The 18,940-nt window shown below is 39.0% G+C and overlaps 2 protein-coding genes across 2 annotated transcripts in view; both read right to left on the reverse strand.

Annotated features, from left to right (window-relative positions):
- LOC133532673 (zinc finger protein 287-like) overlaps window positions 1–18,940 on the reverse strand; it is a 39,646-nt gene that overhangs the window by 13,463 nt on the left and 7,243 nt on the right. The window contains exons 5-11 of the mRNA XM_061871436.1: window positions 17,574–17,933; window positions 14,350–14,468; window positions 10,177–10,273; window positions 7,861–7,976; window positions 5,721–5,832; window positions 4,487–4,588; window positions 3,732–3,863 (exon numbers count right to left, since the gene is read on the reverse strand). Of these exons, the coding sequence (XP_061727420.1) occupies window positions 3,732–3,863; window positions 4,487–4,588; window positions 5,721–5,832; window positions 7,861–7,976; window positions 10,177–10,273; window positions 14,350–14,468; window positions 17,574–17,933 (1,038 nt within the window). The remainder of the gene's footprint in view (window positions 1–3,731; window positions 3,864–4,486; window positions 4,589–5,720; window positions 5,833–7,860; window positions 7,977–10,176; window positions 10,274–14,349; window positions 14,469–17,573; window positions 17,934–18,940) is intronic.
- Window positions 741–3,040, reverse strand: LOC133532674 (zinc finger protein 556-like). The gene is made up of 2 exons (XM_061871437.1): window positions 2,328–3,040; window positions 741–2,236 (listed from the first exon to the last, which is right to left on the reverse strand). The coding sequence occupies exons 1-2, from the start codon at window positions 2,943–2,945 to the stop codon at window positions 1,940–1,942; spliced, it is 915 nt and encodes a 304-aa protein (XP_061727421.1). The 5' UTR covers window positions 2,946–3,040; the 3' UTR covers window positions 741–1,939.

Here is an 18,940-nt window from a genome sequence, read left to right on the forward strand (position 1 = left end):
TGAAACCTTGTTCAAGTTATGTTGTTTGATTAGTTTATTAATAAGTATTATGAAACAAGCAAATAGAAATCATTGTATAAAAAGTGTACCTAAGTACAGAAATATTACTTTTACATAATGTTGACATTAAAATATTTGCCATGTTTACTTCGGTATGCCGTTCGTTGATTTGTTTTAAGTATAACATTATGCTGAGATAAGCATTTAATTAATTTTTTATGTTGTCTGACCATCCCTTACTTGTTTTGAGATAGGTAAATGAGATGTGATTATTTTATAATAAGTATACTAAGGAAGCTTGTTGATACTTGGGTTGGGCGAAAAGATTTAAATAGATAAGTACGGATAATATTTAGACACAAGACAATTGTGATAGTCCCAACTCAGTAGGTACTTGCAAGCAAGCACACGGAGAGAAAATATAATTATATGTACGATGCTACAAGTGTACCTTCAACGCGCTTTGATAAGTTATACTAAGAAATGGTTGATTATTAATTGTTACTATCACTATAGTCTGGCCAGCCAAATTTGGACTAGAGGGGAGGATCCAAATATATATATATCTCTTTTAGTATGACATTTAATGAGATAGATATATATTTGGGGCCTCCCCCCCTGGTCCAAATTTGGCCAGACTCTAACAGTAAAGCTGCAAATGCACTTAGAGTAGAAGCAGAGTGGTGCTGCTAATGTTTGAAGTCTTCTAATTTCTATGAGAAAGGTTGTGTACGACCGATTTTAGTACATCCCACTTCGCCCCATGCAGGCTTTCTATGTACGTCTGCAGCTTTTAAAGTAGATATAAGGTATAAAGTTATGGTTAAATCCAAAAATTCAGCGGGTACCTACTTACAGTGGGATCCAGGAGACGTGGTAGTAGTAGAGTCTGATACTTCTGACAACTTCTACTAGTCTCTTAAACGTTCTCCTAGCTTGATCTTTACAGCTAGTTATTTTGATGATTGATGTTAATAAGAGAGAAGATTTATTAATACGTGTAGGTACATACTTAGTGCAATTTCAAGTTGTTTCTATTTGTCAATCCAAGCTTATCCTGCACTCAAGGTATAAATTATGGTTCGGTTACGCTTGGTTTATTGTTGACAAAATGGTATATTTTACCTAATTATTTCGATTTAGAATGTTTATTATTATAAATAAGTAAAACTCCAATCGTGTTCAATTATTTCGACTGAAATTAAACTAGTAAACTTAAAGAAGCCAAAAAAACTGCGTGTACCAAATAAGATTGATCTCTAAGTAAGATATTAGGTATATCTAATTCTAATTACTTAGGTACACACATTTTGAGTTTTCTGACATTTGTATTAAAAGTATATAATGAATGTTGAGTAAAACTCGAGACTGATTTACAATGGTTGTATTTATTTTAGTTTTAGTAAAAAACACTTTCCTGATTTTCTTAGCACTTGTAGATACGGCTATTGACCCAACACTTGTAGGTCGTTGACCCCACGATAAAAAGTTTGAGATCCACAATTTCTGTGTTTTTGGGTGGTTCGGGTAAGATCGGACGGAAAAAGTCGAAAAAAATATAATAGCTCCGGAAACTTTTGTTTCCTATACTCTTGTATAAATCTACTATATATGTTTGTCAGCGGATAAAGTCGGATTATTCTCTATAATGAACTCTCTACTAGCAGTAATAGAATCGATTTTACAGACCCGTCCGTTCTTACACCACCACGTAAAAATTCACAGAGGCCGAAAATTTTTTTTTTTCATTTTTAAACACTCATTACACATTTACCTGCACGTGTAGGGATTTAATAAAATTACACGCAGTAGATTAGTTCTTTCTCTTTATTTTGATATATGAATCAGGCTCGTAGCGTATACACAAGCTGAGAAAATAAAATTCTATCAGCATCAACAAAAAACACCTAAAATTGACCGAAACTTACCCGAACGCACCTTACAGACTGGAGTACCAGCCGCATGCGCCGCACTGGTAGGGGGTGTCCATAACTGGTATGTGTCCATCACTGGGTGTTACCTTATAATGCACCTCGCGGATGTGTCGGTACAGACTGGAGTACCAGCCGAATGCGCCGCACTGGTAGGGGGTGTCCATAACTGGTATGTGTCCATTACTGGGTGTTACCTTATAATGCACCTCGCGGATGTGTCGGTACAGACTGGAGTACCAGCCGAATGCGCCGCACTGGTAGGGGGTGTCCATAACTGGTATGTGTCCATCACTGGGTGTTACCTTATAATGCACCTCGCGGATGTGTCGGTACAGACTGGAGTACCAGCCGAATGCGCCGCACTGGTAGGGGGTGTCCATAACTGGGTGTTACCTTATAATGCACCTCGCGGATGTGTCGGTACAGACTGGAGTACCAGCCGAATGCGCCGCACTGGTAGGGGGTGTCCATAACTGGTATGTGTCCATCACTGGGTGTTACCTTATAATGCACCTCGCGGATGTGTCGGTACAGACTGGAGTACCAGCCGAATGCGCCGCACTGGTAGGGGGTGTCCATAACTGGTATGTGTCCATCACTGGGTGTTACCTTATAATGCACCTCGCGGATGTGTCGGTACAGACTGGAGTACCAGCCGAATGCGCCGCACTGGTAGGGGGTGTCCATAACTGGTATGCGTCCATCACTGGGTGTTACCTTATAATGCACCTCGCGGATGTGTCGGTACAGACTGGAGTACCAGCCGAATGCGCCGCACTGGTAGGGGGTGTCCATAACTGGTATGCGTCCATCACTGGGTGTTACCTTATAATGCACCTCGCGGATGTGTCGGTACAGACTGGAGTACCAGCCGAATGCGCCGCACTGGTAGGGGGTGTCCATAACTGGTATGCGTCCATCACTGGGTGTTACCTTATAATGCACCTCGCGGATGTGTCGGTACAGACTGGAGTACCAGCCGAATGCGCCGCACTGGTAGGGGGTGTCCATAACTGGTATGCGTCCATCACTGGGTGTTACCTTATAATGCACCTCGCGGATGTGTCGGTACAGACTGGAGTACCAGCCGAATGCGCCGCACTAGTAGGGGGTGTCCATAACTGGTATGCGTCCATCACTGGGTGTTACCTTATAATGCACCTCGCGGATGTGTCGGTACAGACTGGAGTACCAGCCGAATGCGCCGCACTGGTAGGGGGTGTCCATAACTGGTATGCGTCCATCACTGGGTGTTACCTTATAATGCACCTCGCGGATGTGTCGGTACAGACTGGAGTACCAGCCGAATGCGCCGCACTGGTAGGGGGTGTCCATAACTGGTATGCGTCCATCACTGGGTGTTACCTTATAATGCACCTCGCGGATGTGTCGGTACAGACTGGAGTACCAGCCGAATGCGCCGCACTGGTAGGGGGTGTCCATAACTGGTATGCGTCCATCACTGGGTGTTACCTTATAATGCACCTCGCGGATGTGTCGGTACAGACTGGAGTACCAGCCGAATGCGCCGCACTGGTAGGGGGTGTCCATAACTGGTATGCGTCCATCACTGGGTGTTACCTTATAATGCACCTCGCGGATGTGTCGGTACAGACTGGAGTACCAGCCGAATGCGCCGCACTGGTAGGGGGTGTCCATAACTGGTATGCGTCCATCACTGGGTGTTACCTTATAATGCACCTCGCGGATGTGTCGGTACAGACTGGAGTACCAGCCGAATGCGCCGCACTGGTAGGGGGTGTCCATAACTGGTATGCGTCCATCACTGGGTGTTACCTTATAATGCACCTCGCGGATGTGTCGGTACAGACTGGAGTACCAGCCGAAGGCGGCGCCGCACTGCCCGCACTGGTACGGTGTTTCGCGTGTGTGCATCGCCACTATGTGGTACTTTAATTTGGCTGCGTTCTGAAAGGCAAGTTTAAATTATTTACTTTTTTACCACTAATAAAGAGTTATTGATATTAGAAAAGGTGTTAAGTGAGAAGGGATAATCACTGTATTTATTTGTATATGTATGTATGTATACACCGTGGGCCAATTAAACCCGACAGATTTTAACCACGCATTCCTGAGGTCATAAGGAGCAAAAAATGTTATATGAGTTTTGGCCAAATTCGCCAAAAAAAAAATTTTTTTTTTGCAGAAAAAAAAAAATCTTTTTGCGTTTTCTGCACACGACGCGTTATTTATTTTTACACCTTAGTGAAAAAAATCATTAAAACGAATAAGTAGTTTTTTTATTTACAGACGAAAATTGCGGGTTTACTTTAAAACTTTAATATCTGTCAGTAGGTATGTCTAAACCAAGTCACATAGGGGCAGCGTCACAGCTAAAAAGGCGTTTTTGACTAAGTTATAACAGAAACAAATTTTCACAATTATTGTAATTATCACTAAAACAAGACCGATTTCAGAAAACATTGTATGACATTTTAGTATCTAAATGCGGTCAAGTATACACCTTTGAAATCTGTCGGGTTTAGTTGGCGCCCACGGTGTATGTGGTCTGTGTCCTCAGTAAAACTCACCTGGTAAGATTTCCCACAGACATGACACAAGTTGTCTTTCTTCTCCTTGTTCCTGTGAACGTTCTGCAAGTGCACGTACAGCGATGTGTGGCATTTGAAGGGCTGCAAACATTCATATTATATTTCGGGTCGCACTTTCAGGCAAAAATCCGAGGGCGATTCGATCAACCTACTATGGATACCTGCAGGTGTTGGTAATTCTGTTCAATTCTCTAGAATCGCGAACCGAACCATCTGACGAAATATTTGACCGGCAATTAAGATTACTTTTATTAAACATAAACTTATTCATAAACGTGTACTAAAGTGACGACTACCTCTCTACTGTTATCTGTCATTTATGCATTCATTAACACGAATATAAGAACATACATAAAAGGTTTCAAGAAAAGTCTATATTGTCTATTCCTCATAACAGCTCTTGTGCTTTTAATCGCTATAACGTTACTGCGATTAATGGCTACCAACCTAACAAAATCAAAACGAATACAGTTTTAAACTAAGTGCATTGCTGCCAACTTACAAAATATTAATTTGGTTGCATTGCATAGTAAAAACAATCACTTCATAAGTCAGAAACACGCATGTGACACCCGTAATATAGCAACACCCATAGACTACGAAGACCGCTTAGCGTTGCTTGTTAGTCTCCGTAGGCTACGGTGGCCAAAATCGAGAAAAAACTGTCCAAAAATTTAATTTAGCAAGTAGCAAGTACCAGGGCCTCATGAGTTACGAGGAGGTGTCGCCGACCGGCCGGCCGGTCGCGCGTCTTGGCTATATACTTTTGCTTTGTTTACCTAAATTAAGATTTATTTTTGTTGACTCGTAGGAAAAGTATTGTATGCAACGTTCTATAAGTAGGTCAAAAAATGCTCGTGGCATATTCCTTTACAATGTTCGCCTACGCCTTCGGCTCCGGCTCACATTGTAACTCACGCCACTCGCCTTTTTTGACCCTGCTTATACAACTGTTGCATAAAATACCATTACAATACAGGTCCATAACTGGTACTTTTGGCCTGCCCATCATTGGGTACCATTAGAAAAATGTAAGTACCTTATTACAGAGTTGGCAGCAGAACTTGATCTTCTTCAGATGCTCCCAGTCCACGTGGTCCCTCAGACGCGTTTTGTCCACGAACTTCTTACCGCACTCGTTGATGCAATATAGGTCCATAACTGGTATTTCTTGCCTGCCCATCATTGGGTACCATTAGAAAAATATAAGTACCTTATTACAGAGCTGGCAGCGGAACTTGATCTTCTTCAGATGCTCCCAGTCCACGTGGTCCCTCAGACGCGTTTTGTTCACGAACTTTTTACCGCACTCATTACATACGAAACTGAAAAAAAGTACAATTTGAAATATTTTCATTTCTCATACTCTGAAAGTGGGTCATTGTTGTTCTATGAAGTGTGCAGAAGGTTATACGTTTCTGCTCTAGAGCATTTTATTAACCAAGTCCGTTTTAAAAAAATACGATAAGCAATTAATATTTGATTTCAAATGGATTGTACAATTTCCATTCTGATACTTACCATTCCATTAATGACTATAATTTTTACCTAAATTTAAAGTATTCTCAAGAAATACTACAGTTTACTTTCCTCGTGTTCGAAATGAAAAGTAGACAGATAGATCGCTAGATAAACCATTTATTCGCTTACCACAATACACACACATAAACAAAAAATAACAGAAACAATAGCAACACCAAAATAAAAATTAAATAAAGAATAAATAGCATCAATAGAAGGTAGGTAGGTTCGCTGTGTACGTTGCAGCAAGACAAAAGGGTTCTGGCTCAGTAATACGCTCCACTCTTTCGGGCGAAGCACTGATAATTCTGCAAGAACCCAGATCACGAACAGGTTAGCGATGTAACAAAAAATATAAATATACGAAAATAATAATAATAAAATGCTTTATTGCACACTAGAAAAAAAAAAAAAAAAAGGTACAAAGTATGTAAAGGTATAAATATGTAGGTAACAACAGGCGGACTTATTGCTAAACAGCGATCTCTTCCAGACAACCTTCAGATAGAGAAATGGCGAACGTAATCAAGGTAACGGGTGGTGCAAAAATAATAATAAAATACTAAAATACTACTATATAATATACTACATTTATTACTATATATAAACAATATATAAATAACAAATAAATATATAAATAAATGACAAAGGAAAAGCCATACAAATAACGAAGAATAAAAAAATAATAATAAAAATAATTAAAAGCTTGCGTATAAAATAATAATAAGTGTCGTAGTATGGATTATATAAGTGTGGTGCGTGTTGGTGTATGGTATTATATCAGATATAAAGTAGAAAACGGCCTACAATAAGATCAAGTGTTTGTACACATACAGATTAGACTAGATTCGGTAATCTGCAACCAAGTACCCGTACAGAATTCCGACAATTTGTTTATTTAAAAGGCATATTTTAAAATGAGACTTAAACGATTGCTTTGTCTTAATGGTGGAGGAATATTATTCCAGCACTTGGTTGCGACATACCGGAAGCAGACCGTAAAAGCGACGGTTTTGTGTTTCTAAAAGACAACGCCTGGTGGATCTAGTACCATGTCGTCTGTGGAATGAGGAAATATTTATTTTTTAGTATAAATATTCCGTTTTTTCATACGTCATATTAAGTATTGAAGCCTTATTTAGCTGTGGTGTAATGTGACTCCTAGGATTGAATAACAGAAACCTTAACAGGCATTCTGAACTCGGTGAATAAGACGATGAAAAATGAAAGGCATCATTTCAGCCTTGAAGAATTCGGAGAAGTACAGTCACCTGCAATAATGGTAAACAACGAAGGCCGCAAACCGAAATAAACCGGTATTTTATAAGCCAGGGCTATAACCGCGAAAATCGAAGTTCGTCAATTGCGGTCATTTTTCTCTGTCACTCTAATTACGTCTTACCGAGAGTAAAAGACGAAGATCCCCGCAATTTGTAAATTTCGGTGTTCGCGGTAGGCCCTCAGTTCCTAGCCTAGTGATAATCATAATCATAAGTACCTATCTAGTCTACTATCTAGTCGGTGAGTATTTTTTTTTTTATAAATTAACATTATAGGACATTATTACACAAATTGACTAAGTCCCACAGTAAGCTCAATAAGGATTGTGTTGAGCGTACTTAGACAACGATATATATAATATATAAATATTTATAAATACTTAAATACATAGAAAACACCCATGACTCAGGAACAAATATCCATGCTCATCACACGAATAAAGCATACAGGATTTGAGCCCGGGACCATCAGCTTCGTAGGCAGGGTCACTACCCACGAGGCCAGACCGGTCGTCAACACGGCTGCAGAGCCGCGTGCACACAGGTACCCACCTGAAGTCGGTCTCGGCCACGTGGCGGCGCGACACGCGCAGGTGCTGGCGGTGCGTGGCGACGGACGCGAAGCGCTTGTCGCACAGCGCGCAGTACAGCTCGCCCGAGTCGCGGGCCTGCGACATTTACGAAGCGTTATATTAATTATTTTAATGTAGATTTTATTTATAATAAGTAAATTATTAGATTATAAATTATTCATTATATTTTAAGCAAAACTATGGATAATTATGTCCGAAATAAACGATTTCATTTCATTTCATTTCATTTCATTATAACTTATTCTTTCTACTCGTACTCGTCGACTGTAATTTGAAATTGAAATCATTTTTTTTCGAGCTAAAAACTCATATAGTGTTAGTACATACAACAATTATTATTTATCTACCTATTGGGACCGTGCGAAGTGCACGGTGGGGGTAAGTAAAGCGATCCCAGCGCATAAGGTGGTAAAAATATGAACTAACTGCGGATAGCGTCTTTAACGTTTCGTACAAGTATATGGCTCGAGATGAAACTTTGATTTACGATTACTCCTGAAATATTCATTTAAATTGTATGGTGTGAGGGATCATTGTAATCTGCATGAAATGCTTAATATAACTAACGTATTTATTTGGATAATTGTTAATAATGTATCCATGTAAATAGCTTTGCAAATGCCACATATTACGTGATCTTTTTCTAGAAATTAAGAATGGATGTAGTAAGTTACCCTTAAAAGATAGACATTTAACATCGCGGACTTTTTTGTAGACCTATGAATGAGAAACAACCCCACCATACATTGTGTTGTTATAGCTCAAACGGATTAGGCAGCGTTTTCGATTAAAGCTCCTAGCCAGCGTGAATTTTTCCGACAACATCGTTATATTTCAAACAATTTACACAAAACCTTAACAAGTTATATACTTAAGCCTTCCTCAAGAATCACTCTATTGATAGATGAAAGTCGTATGAAAATCCGTTCAGTAGTTTTTAGTTTTGGAGTAGTTTTATAAGATGTAGTGAATTGATGTTTTCCCCTAGACTTGCGGACACTAGGTTGCGTGACAGTCGTGCACGCTCCCAATATATCTAAGTTAGTGTACAATATAAACAAAACAATAAATACCTAATACTAATTAACATAATCTATTTCGATGATGCGTTGGGCCGTTGGGTTCATGCAGTTGGTTCCAACGCCTCATCAGTGGGCAGTCTACTCAGTAATGGTTGATGAGATTTCATATACCATACTGTTATTGGGTACTTTGCATACATGACTCCCGACTCGAGTATAATATTCATTTCGAAACAGTTTAGTCAACTATAATGAAATTGACCAATCACAGCTCGCTGCGGTCGAGAGGACGAAACAAAACGATAGCTAAAAAGCTTGCTTGTTAGTCTCCATAGGCTACGGTGGCCAAAATCAAGAAAAAAACTGTCTAAAAATTGAATTTAGCGCGGAGCAAGTACCAGGGCCTCATGATTTACGAGAAGGTGTCGTTGACGCGCGTGCGAGTAAGTATGAAGGTATGGCGGCTGCTCGCGTATCTTAAACAGCCTGTATACTTTTGGCTTGTTTGCCTGTATGATTTTATTACTTTAAAGTATTATTTTTATTGACTCGTACAAAATAGTACATTACGATACAAGTGCGAAAAATAGGAAATTCGAAACGAGTGGCGATAAATTAAAACACGACCGAAGGGAGTGTTTTAAATCGATACGAGTTGCGAATTACCTATTCGCACATGTATCGTACAACGTTTTACAGTACATATGGCCCTTTAAATATTCGACACAGTAACGTAATATGCTAATTTTCGCACTAGTGCGGTAAAGTAGCACCATATGTACTGTAAAATATTGTATACATTAGTGATATAATCAAGCTTTTCAATCTCATACCTTACTTTGGTAACTCAGCAAGCTTCGTTGCCTAAACGTTATACTCAAGTCTACTATCCCTTTGAGCTGTGTAAAAATCAAAATTCTAAGCCAACGCAATCAAAAGATACAGCCGTTTATGCCGCAAATCACAAATTGACTAAGTCCCACAGTAAGCTCAATAAGGCTTGTGTTGAGGGTACTTAGACAACGATATATATAATATATAAATATTTATAAATACTTAAATACATAGAAAACACCCATGACTCAGGAACAAATATCCATGCTCATCACAAAAATACATGCCCTTACCAGGATTTGAACCCGGGACCATCAGCTTCGTAGGCAGGGTCACTACCCACTGGGCCAGACCGGTCGTCGGTCAATAATAATAATACATATTCAAGAATTAGTGAAAATAAAACGTCTGTGCCTCACCTTATGTGTCCTAAGATGTCGGCCGAGGTTCGACTTCCACTGGTACACCTTCCCGCAGCGCGGACACGGGTATCGGTTCTGTCCTTTATGTAGCACACTGAAATGTAAAGCGGTGTGACACCCGACATATACTTCCGAACGTTACAACCGGTTTGGGCTTGTGCACAAATCACGCGAAGTTCGATATCGGCTCGGGGACCCGCGGCTTCACGAAAAAATAACGACAGATCATAATTAATTAGCTCTGCCTGTAATTGGCTCTGTAATTCTATTGGAAGTTCTAGATATATACGAGTATAGCGCTGTTAGTTTTCCATATACTAAAATAAAATAAAATAAATAAATAAATAAAATATTGGGGAAGGGGGGGGTATAAGGACACCTCACGTGTATTTTTCTACAGTGAACGAAACTAAGAAAACATATTAAGGGGGGGATTTAAAAACTAGCCGAAAAAACCTGTGAATTGTGCAGAAGCCCTTTGTCTTACGTTGTCGGAAATTTCATGAAAATTTCACATTGGCCAATCTGTCTGGTTTTTGTACTAAATGACAGTTGAATAAATTCATCAAGTTGGGTAGTTCATCTCAGTATCTGAGATAAAAAAAAAGCGGCCAAGTGCGAGTCGGACTCGCCCATGAAGGGTTCCGTTGTTCCGTACCATTTATGACGTATTAAAAAAAACTACTTACTAGATCTGGTTCAAACCAATTTTCGGTGGAAGTTTGCATGGTAATGTATATCATATATTTTTTTTAGATTTTTCATTCTGTTATTTTAGAAGTTACAGGGGGGGGACACACATTTTTTCACTTTGGAAGTGTCTCTCGCGCAAACTATTCAGTTTAGAAAAAAATTATATAAGAAACCTAAATATGATTTTTGAAGACCTATCCATAGATACCCCACACGTATGGGTTTGATGAAAAAAGATTTTTTGAGTTTTAGTTCTAAGTATGGGGAACCCCCAAAATTTATTGTTTTTTTTCTATTTTTGTGTAAACATCATAATGCGGTTCATAGAATACATCTACTTAACAAGTTTGAACAGTATAGCTTTTATAGTTTCGGAAAAAAGTGGCTGTGACAGAATCGGACAGACAGACGGACATGACGAATCTATAAGGGTTCCGTTTTTTGCCATTTGGCTACGGAACCCTAAAAATCAGTTCAAATAATTACTTAGGCAAACTTATCTGATGAATCTTATTCTTATACTTTTAAACGAGCAATTCTTGTATACAAGGTGGCCAAAAAATATGTGCATTCCCGTTGCCAGGGAGGTTTTGGGATTATACTGAGCAACTTTTACTATGAGACCGACCCCGAAATCGAGAAAAAAATTTCTGGCTGTTTCATACATTTCAGCTGGTCCATTTTTTTTTATACCACGACGGTGGCAAACAAGCATACGGCCCGCCTGATGGTAAGCAGTCACCGTAGCCTATGGACGCCTGCAACACTAGAGGCATTACATGCGCGTTGCCGACCCTTTAAAAACCTGTACACTACTTTTTTGAAGAACCCCATACTGTAGCCCCTCGGGAAAACCTCGGCAGGAAGCTCATTCCACAGCCTAAGCGTTCGCGGGAGGAAATTCCTCTTAAACTGCACAGTACGCGACCATTTAGGTTCTAGGGTGTGAGGATGACCACCCTGCCGACGGCGAGCGGTGCGGTGATAGAAAGTAGCCGTGGGCATCATGTCAAACAATTCCTCAGAACACAGCCCATTGTACAAGCGGTAGAACACACACAAGGAGGCAAAGTCTCTCCTTAAACTTAAAGGTTCAATACCGCTTGTGATTTTCTATGGGAGCGTAAAATTTTTTTCGCGATTTAAGCCCAACACCTCCCCGGCAACGGGAATGCACATATTTTTTGGCCACCGTGTATATATTTTTATACTTCAGTTACGGCTCTAACGATTTTGATGAAATTTTGCTATATGGCGGTTTTCGGGGGGCGAAAAATCGATCTTATAGAGATAAAAAACGGGCATTATTTAGTTTTATCCAGCAATGCTCGGTCTCCCAGATATTTAATATTATATTATGTTATGTAACACTCTTGTAGTGAATATTGGTACGCTATCAAAAGTCTCTGTAGCTCAGCTGTTAGGGCGGTGGGAGTCGCGAGCTTTTTCACTTATCAGTCGCGAGTTTTTCACTTATCCGTCGCGAACTTTTTCACATGTCAGTCGCGAGCTTTTTCACTTGTCAGTCACGATCCTTTTCACTTGTCAGTCGCGAGCTTTTTCAGGTGTCAGTCGCGAGCTCTTTCACTTGTCAGTCGCGAGCTTTTTCACTTGTCAGTCGCGAGCTTTTTAACTTGTCAGTCGCGAGCTTCTTCACTTATCAGTCGCGATCTTTTTCACTTGTCAGTCGCGAGCTTCTTCACTTATCAGTCGCGATCTTTTTCACTTGTCAGTCGCGAGCTTCTTCACTTATCAGTCGCGATCTTTTTCACTTGTCAGTCGCGATCTTTTTCACTTGTCAGTCGCGATCTTTTTCACTTGTCAGTCGCGATCTTTTTCACTTGTCAGTCGCGAGCTTTTTCACTTGTCAGTTGCGAGCTCTTTCACTTGTCAGTCGCGAGCTTTTTAACTTGTCAGTCGCGAGCTTCTTCACTTGTCAGTCGCGAGCTATTTCACTTGTCAGTCGCGAGCTTTTTCACAAAAAGACGGGAGTGTAAGTTCAATCACTATGTATGTGTATCTCTATACATACTAGTTATGTATTCTGTAGCATTTGTTTATGAGACTGCTCGCTTAACAGTCCAGACGCGATTTATTAATTTAGTAAAAAAAATATTTTGACACTTGGACAGACTTTACACCTCCAAATCTTATTTGTATTAGTACTCTGACATTGGGGACCTTTTACATCCCCAGATTTAATGTATTTTTAACCATAGAGACTATACATCTCTATTGTATTGTAGTAATTATTTATTAAGATTATTATAATGTAATGTTTACTCAGGTATTGGCTGTTGTATTCATAAATGTTGTTATGTATTTTTCATGTCACTATATGATGTTACTATAAATGTTGTATTGACTTGTAAAAGAGCCCTTCAGGCCTACCTGCTGAATATTTTTTTGAATTTCAAACTCATATATTCTTCTTCTCAGCATATATGCGTCCACTGCTGAACATATGCCTCTTTCATTGATTTCCATGTTGTTCTGTATGCGGCGGTTCTATGCCAGGTCGGCCCTGCCGTCTTTCTGATATCGTCCGACCATCTGGCTCGTGGTTTTCCGTCACCCGGGCTTCCCAGTCGAGGTCTCCAGAACAGTACTCGCTGGCCCCATCGGTCATCATCCCTGCGACATATATGGCCGGCCCATTCCCACTTCAGCTGCGCAATTCTTTTGGCGATGTCGGTAACTTTTGTGCGTTGGCGAATGTCCACATTCCGAATTCTGTCTCGCAGGGATATCCCGAGCATCGCGCGCTCCATAGCTCTCTGTGCCACTTTAACTGGCGGACCCTTCCGACAGTCAACGTCCATGTCTCGCATGCGTAGGTCATTACTGGGAGGACGCATTGGTTGTAAACCCTGTTTTTTTTTATACTACGCCGGTGGCAAACAAGCATACGGCCCACCTGATGGTAAGCAGTCTCCGTAGCCTATGTACGCCTGCAACTCCAGAGGAGTTACATGCGCGTTGCCGACCCTAAACCCGCCCCCCCTCGTTGAGCTCAGGCAACCTTACTCACCGACAGGAACAACACTATGAGTAGGGTCTAGTGTCATTTGGCTGCGGTTTTCTGAATGACATTCACAATGCCCATACCTCTCTTTTGGACGTAGTTTAAGGACGTACCCGGGTCCAATATTTCCAATTTGGTTTCCAATTTAATTTTGGTCCGGGTCCAATTTGGTTTTCAGTGACTGCGGGATTTTGGACCTGAAATCATCGTCCAGCTTGCCAAATACGCCCCATCCCAATTGAAATCGCCTAATAATTTCAGCATCCAAGGGGTTACCGTCCAGCGTTATTGTTAATGTGATATTTTTTCAAGTCTGGATTTCTAGCAGCGTTCCATAGACATGTTTCATTTAAATCGGTTAATCAGTTTCAAGGTCATCTGCTCTTTTCTTAATTGCGTTGGTTTTTTTTATTTAAACTTTATTTCTAAACATGACAATGTAATGTACTTACTTTAGATGGTATCTGTAGGTTTTCCTAGAGCTAAACACTTTTCCGCACTCGGCGCACGTGGGTTTCTCCGCCAACACCTCTTTACTCCGGGTCCTAATTTTACCGCTCATACCCTCCTTCTGTAAACAATAGGATATTTATTAGTTATTTATTTGTTTATTTATTTAGTATAAATTTTATTTTGACACTTGGAGAGACTTTACACCTCCAAATTTTATTAATATTAGTACTCTGACATTGGGGACCTTTTACATCTCCAGATTTAATGTGTTTTTAACCATAGAGACTATACATCTCTATTGTATTGTAGTAATGATTTATTTTAAGATTATTATAATGTAATGTTTACCCAGGTATTGGCTGTTGTATTTATAAAATGTTGTTATGTATTTTTCATGTCACTATATGATGTTACTATAAATGTTGTATTGACTTGTAAAAGAGCCCTTGAGGCCTACTTGCAGAATAAAATTTTGAATTTTGAATTTGAATTTTGAATTTTTGATACTGTCACAACAGTACATTGTGCAAGTTGGTAAGTGAAATTTTGCAAACGAGGTCTTTTTAGACTAAAATAGAATAGAGAGCGTTTATTCGTGGCAAAATAAAAATAACTTAACATATAAGCCACGAAATGGTCCCGACTCAGCATGGTGCTAGCCTGGCTGGGCTAGCGCTGGTCTTCCGTCGGGGCCATGACCGTGTACAGCACGAAGCGTAATACAATATATACAATAAATATTTTTTTTAAAATGACACATGATTAGAAACATTTTGGACCTGGGTACGTCCTTAAACTACGTCCTAAAGAGAGGTATGGGCATTGTGATGTCATCTCGCTTTGTGTGGTAGGGCACGGCCAGTGGATGTCATTCCAGATCTAGAGCAGAGCCCAACTGGGGAAGTACCTCCACCTTACAGAAAACAGCAGCCAAATAACACTAGACCCTACTCATAGTGTTGTGTTCCTGCCGGTGAGTAAGGTTGCCAGAGCTCAACGAGGGGGGGCGGGTTTAGGGTCGGCAACGCGCATGTAACTTCTCTGGAGTTGCAGGCGTACATAGGCTACGGAGACTGCTTACCATCAGGCGAACCGTATGCTTGTTTGCCACCGACGTAGTATTAAAAAAAAAAAAACACATACAAATTGGAAAGTAAAGAAGTAACTTTACACAACGAATTTATAGAATATACATTAAAAGAATCGTAACGATTAATCTAAAAATTGTGAACGCGACCAACGTTGCCGTAAGTGACAGCTCGCATAATCTGTTGCAGGAATTGAGTCAAAACACAACAAAACATGTACGGAAGGTGGAGATAAGGAATGGAATCTCCATATACCAAAAAGTGTCATCAAAAAACCTTAAATAGGTGGCGCTACAATACCTAGAATACTTGAAAAGAAAATAAAATCAAAGACAGCGCACTTCACTCCGTCAATAACGCCTATTAGGTTCTTAGCTACTCCAGCGCTACTCTGGAGAGATTTGGAACTATTATTTATAGCTGACCACTGGACACTTTTGCATAAGTTCTGACTATGGAGATTGCGTTCCTTAACTCTACCTTCCATAAAAACATGGGTCGTGGTTCGCTGATGACGTCATCACTACAAATGAACAGGGGTCGGACAAAAAGTGCGGATGACGTAAAAATGACGTAATCTTGCACACAGGATGATGTTTGAGTTTGTATTTAAACTTCCGTGTGACATGTAGTAACAAAGTAGTATTAATGAAGTAACAAAATAATCGTAAATAAATCCATGGAATTAATAATACAGGTGGTAGGGTGATGTAGTGAATAAAATAAATTTCACGAAACTTGTTACCATAAGGTATAATTATTTGAAATTAGTTAGAACAAGTCTGTGGGATTGCCACAATATTCAAGTAAAGATGACATTTTAGAGCGTTTTCTTATACATTAGTAAATATAAATTTTAGCTAAATATAATAGTGAAGATACAATAGCTAAACAATAACGAAGTCAATTTATTGTTCATCTGATTGACAATGTGTCAGTCAAAAACGTACTTACTCATTTCAAGTGGCGATATCGTTTAATAAAGAGGTTGATAAATGATAAGTGATAATTGTTTATGAAAATCAAAAATACTACTTGAAATCACCTATAAGTGGTTTGACGTCATCCGCACTTTTTGTCCGACCCCTGCAAATGAAGGATATGAAATAGGTATCAGATATTAAAACTACATTTAAAACTGTGTGAAATATTTGAAATTAGAGTAAGTGGTGGTCGCGGAAGGGACAAAAGAGGCGGTAAGTATAGTCTATTTTTTTATCCCGTAGACTAAAATGACATTTCATGTGTTGCTAGTTTTTTACGTCTTATAAATAGTGATGTGCTACAATCGGTACTAACCGAAAATAAACTATTAAGCATGTAACACCGTTTTGAGGCATTTCGAAAGTTTGTATCCAGGTCTAAACACAATATTTCTAATATTTAAAAGCGATTTAATTGTACGATTAACAGTCACCTCGAAGCTCATAATGCAATTTTTAAATGTTTGAGTGGATTAGTAGTGAGTAGATTTTATTTATTGTTTACTTCCTATCATGTAGTGAGTAGATTTCATTCATTGTTTAATTTGAATCTAAAATTAATTTAATATGTATCGGTTATTCACAAACCGGAATCAAAGATCAGCACTATTTGTTTTAAGCTGGTCACATTATTTCTACGTTTGACATTTGTGGTTGTCATTTTAGTCTACGGAATTAAAAAACAGACTATACATACTACACATCTGGAGTACTTAAATGTAGCTTGTCTCAAATTAGAGGCATTTCTCGTTTAATTGATGTTCGAGCATAAACTTTTTTTAAAGTTGATTTAAAACTGTAAATGCTTGGCAGGTTCCTCATAGGAGGTGGGATGTTATATGTTTTCATCACACTTGCGAAGAGAAAACTAAATTTTAAGCGAAATAATGCTTAAAAACGGTGACATTCGTCCGCCATATTGTCATTCGTTGACAGGTTAGGCATCAAAGGCACAGATCTATCTGGCATTCGGCCGCGATTGTTTTTTTTTTGTAAAAATATTATAAACGGCTATTAAAAACATGTGTAAAAAACGTACTGGGTAAGTAAAATGCTCTAATGCAGAAACGTATAATTTTCTGCACACTTTTTAGAACTACCCACGTAACTTAAATGCAAGCGTGAGAAATCAAAAAGCCTTTGTAAACTTACCTTGAAATGTTCCTTTTTAACATGTAGGTCCATCTCTCTTGTGGTACCAAATGTGAGACCACACTGAGAACACATACATTTAGCTTCTATCACATTTTCACCCGGCTTGTCAACATTGTCAACATCGTCAACATTGTCACCATTGTCAATGTTGTCAACATTCTCACCCACATTGTCAATATTGTCAACATTTTCACCCACATTGTCAAAGTTGTCAACATTGTTGGCAATATTGTCAAAATGGTCAACAATGTCAATTTTGTAATCACAGTCTCTACTAAGTCCATCTGACAATGGTTCCTCTAATTTCTTTTTCTTCTTTTTGTTCCCTTTCAACTTTTTCTTCTTTTTCTTGCTTTGCTGTAAAAAAAAATACAATATAAATACACAACATTTGACAACCTGTCTGGCCTAGTTGATTTGATAGTGACCCTATGCCTAAATGTATTTTTTAACCGAGGAATAAAACGGAGGAGGTTCTCAAGTCGACGCGTATAACTATAAATATTTATAAATACTTAAATTCATACAAAACACCCATGATTCAGGAACAAATAATTGTGTTCATCACACAAATAAATGCCCTTACCAGGATTAGAACCCGGGACCATAGCTTCATAGGCAGGGATGATTTTTTTAATGATAAAAGTATGGCTTATGAAAAAATATTGTTTATGAATTTTATGATATTATTGTATAATTATTGTTAAATTTTATTTTTCGTATGACTATGATTGATGAACGCCAAAAATTTTATAATAGTAAATTACGATACACGTGCGAAAAATAGGAAATTCGAAACGAGCGGCGATAAATTAAAACACGACAGAAGGGAGTGTTTTAAATCGGCACGAGTTGCGAATTACCTATTCGCACATGTATCGTACAACGTTTTACAGTACATATGGGCCTTTAAATGTTCGACACAGTAACGTAATATGCTAATTTTCGCACTAGTGCGGTAAAATAGCACCATATGTACTGTAAATATCTTTTCTGCATGAATTATTTATATTTTTACAGGCTTTTATTTAACTGGCCCTGTTAGTATGTATGGGATAAATCTTGCAAGTTAAATTTGTCCCACTTCCCGGTTTCCGATGAAGCTGAAAATTTGCATACATATGTAACTCGGGTGACAATGCAATATTATGGTACCATCGAGCTGATCTGATGATGGAGAGAGGAGGTAGCCATAGGAACTCTGTGATTAAACAACGCAACCTAATTGTGTTTGGGGTTTTTAGAATTGTCTCGATGAGTATTAGTTGCCTGTGGAAAAAGGTACAGTCAGCGATAAAAGCTTATACTAAAAATGAATTTTTTGCCAAAAACTTATTAATACTTATACACTTGTTTCGACATTT

This window comes from Cydia pomonella, chromosome 27 (assembly GCF_033807575.1).
Source record: "Cydia pomonella isolate Wapato2018A chromosome 27, ilCydPomo1, whole genome shotgun sequence".
NCBI lineage: Eukaryota > Metazoa > Arthropoda > Insecta > Lepidoptera > Tortricidae > Cydia > Cydia pomonella.

What these genes read in the sequence shown, in the direction of transcription:
- LOC133532674 (XM_061871437.1), bottom strand. Translation starts at nt 2,945, where the DNA reads ATGGACACCCCCTACCAGTGCGGCGCATTCGGCTGGTACTCCAGTCTG. An exon ending in TCCGCGAGGTGCATTATAAG is followed by an intron (nt 2,237 to 2,327) that starts GTAACACCCAGT and finishes GTGCATTATAAG; the next exon opens with GTAACACCCAGTGATGGACA.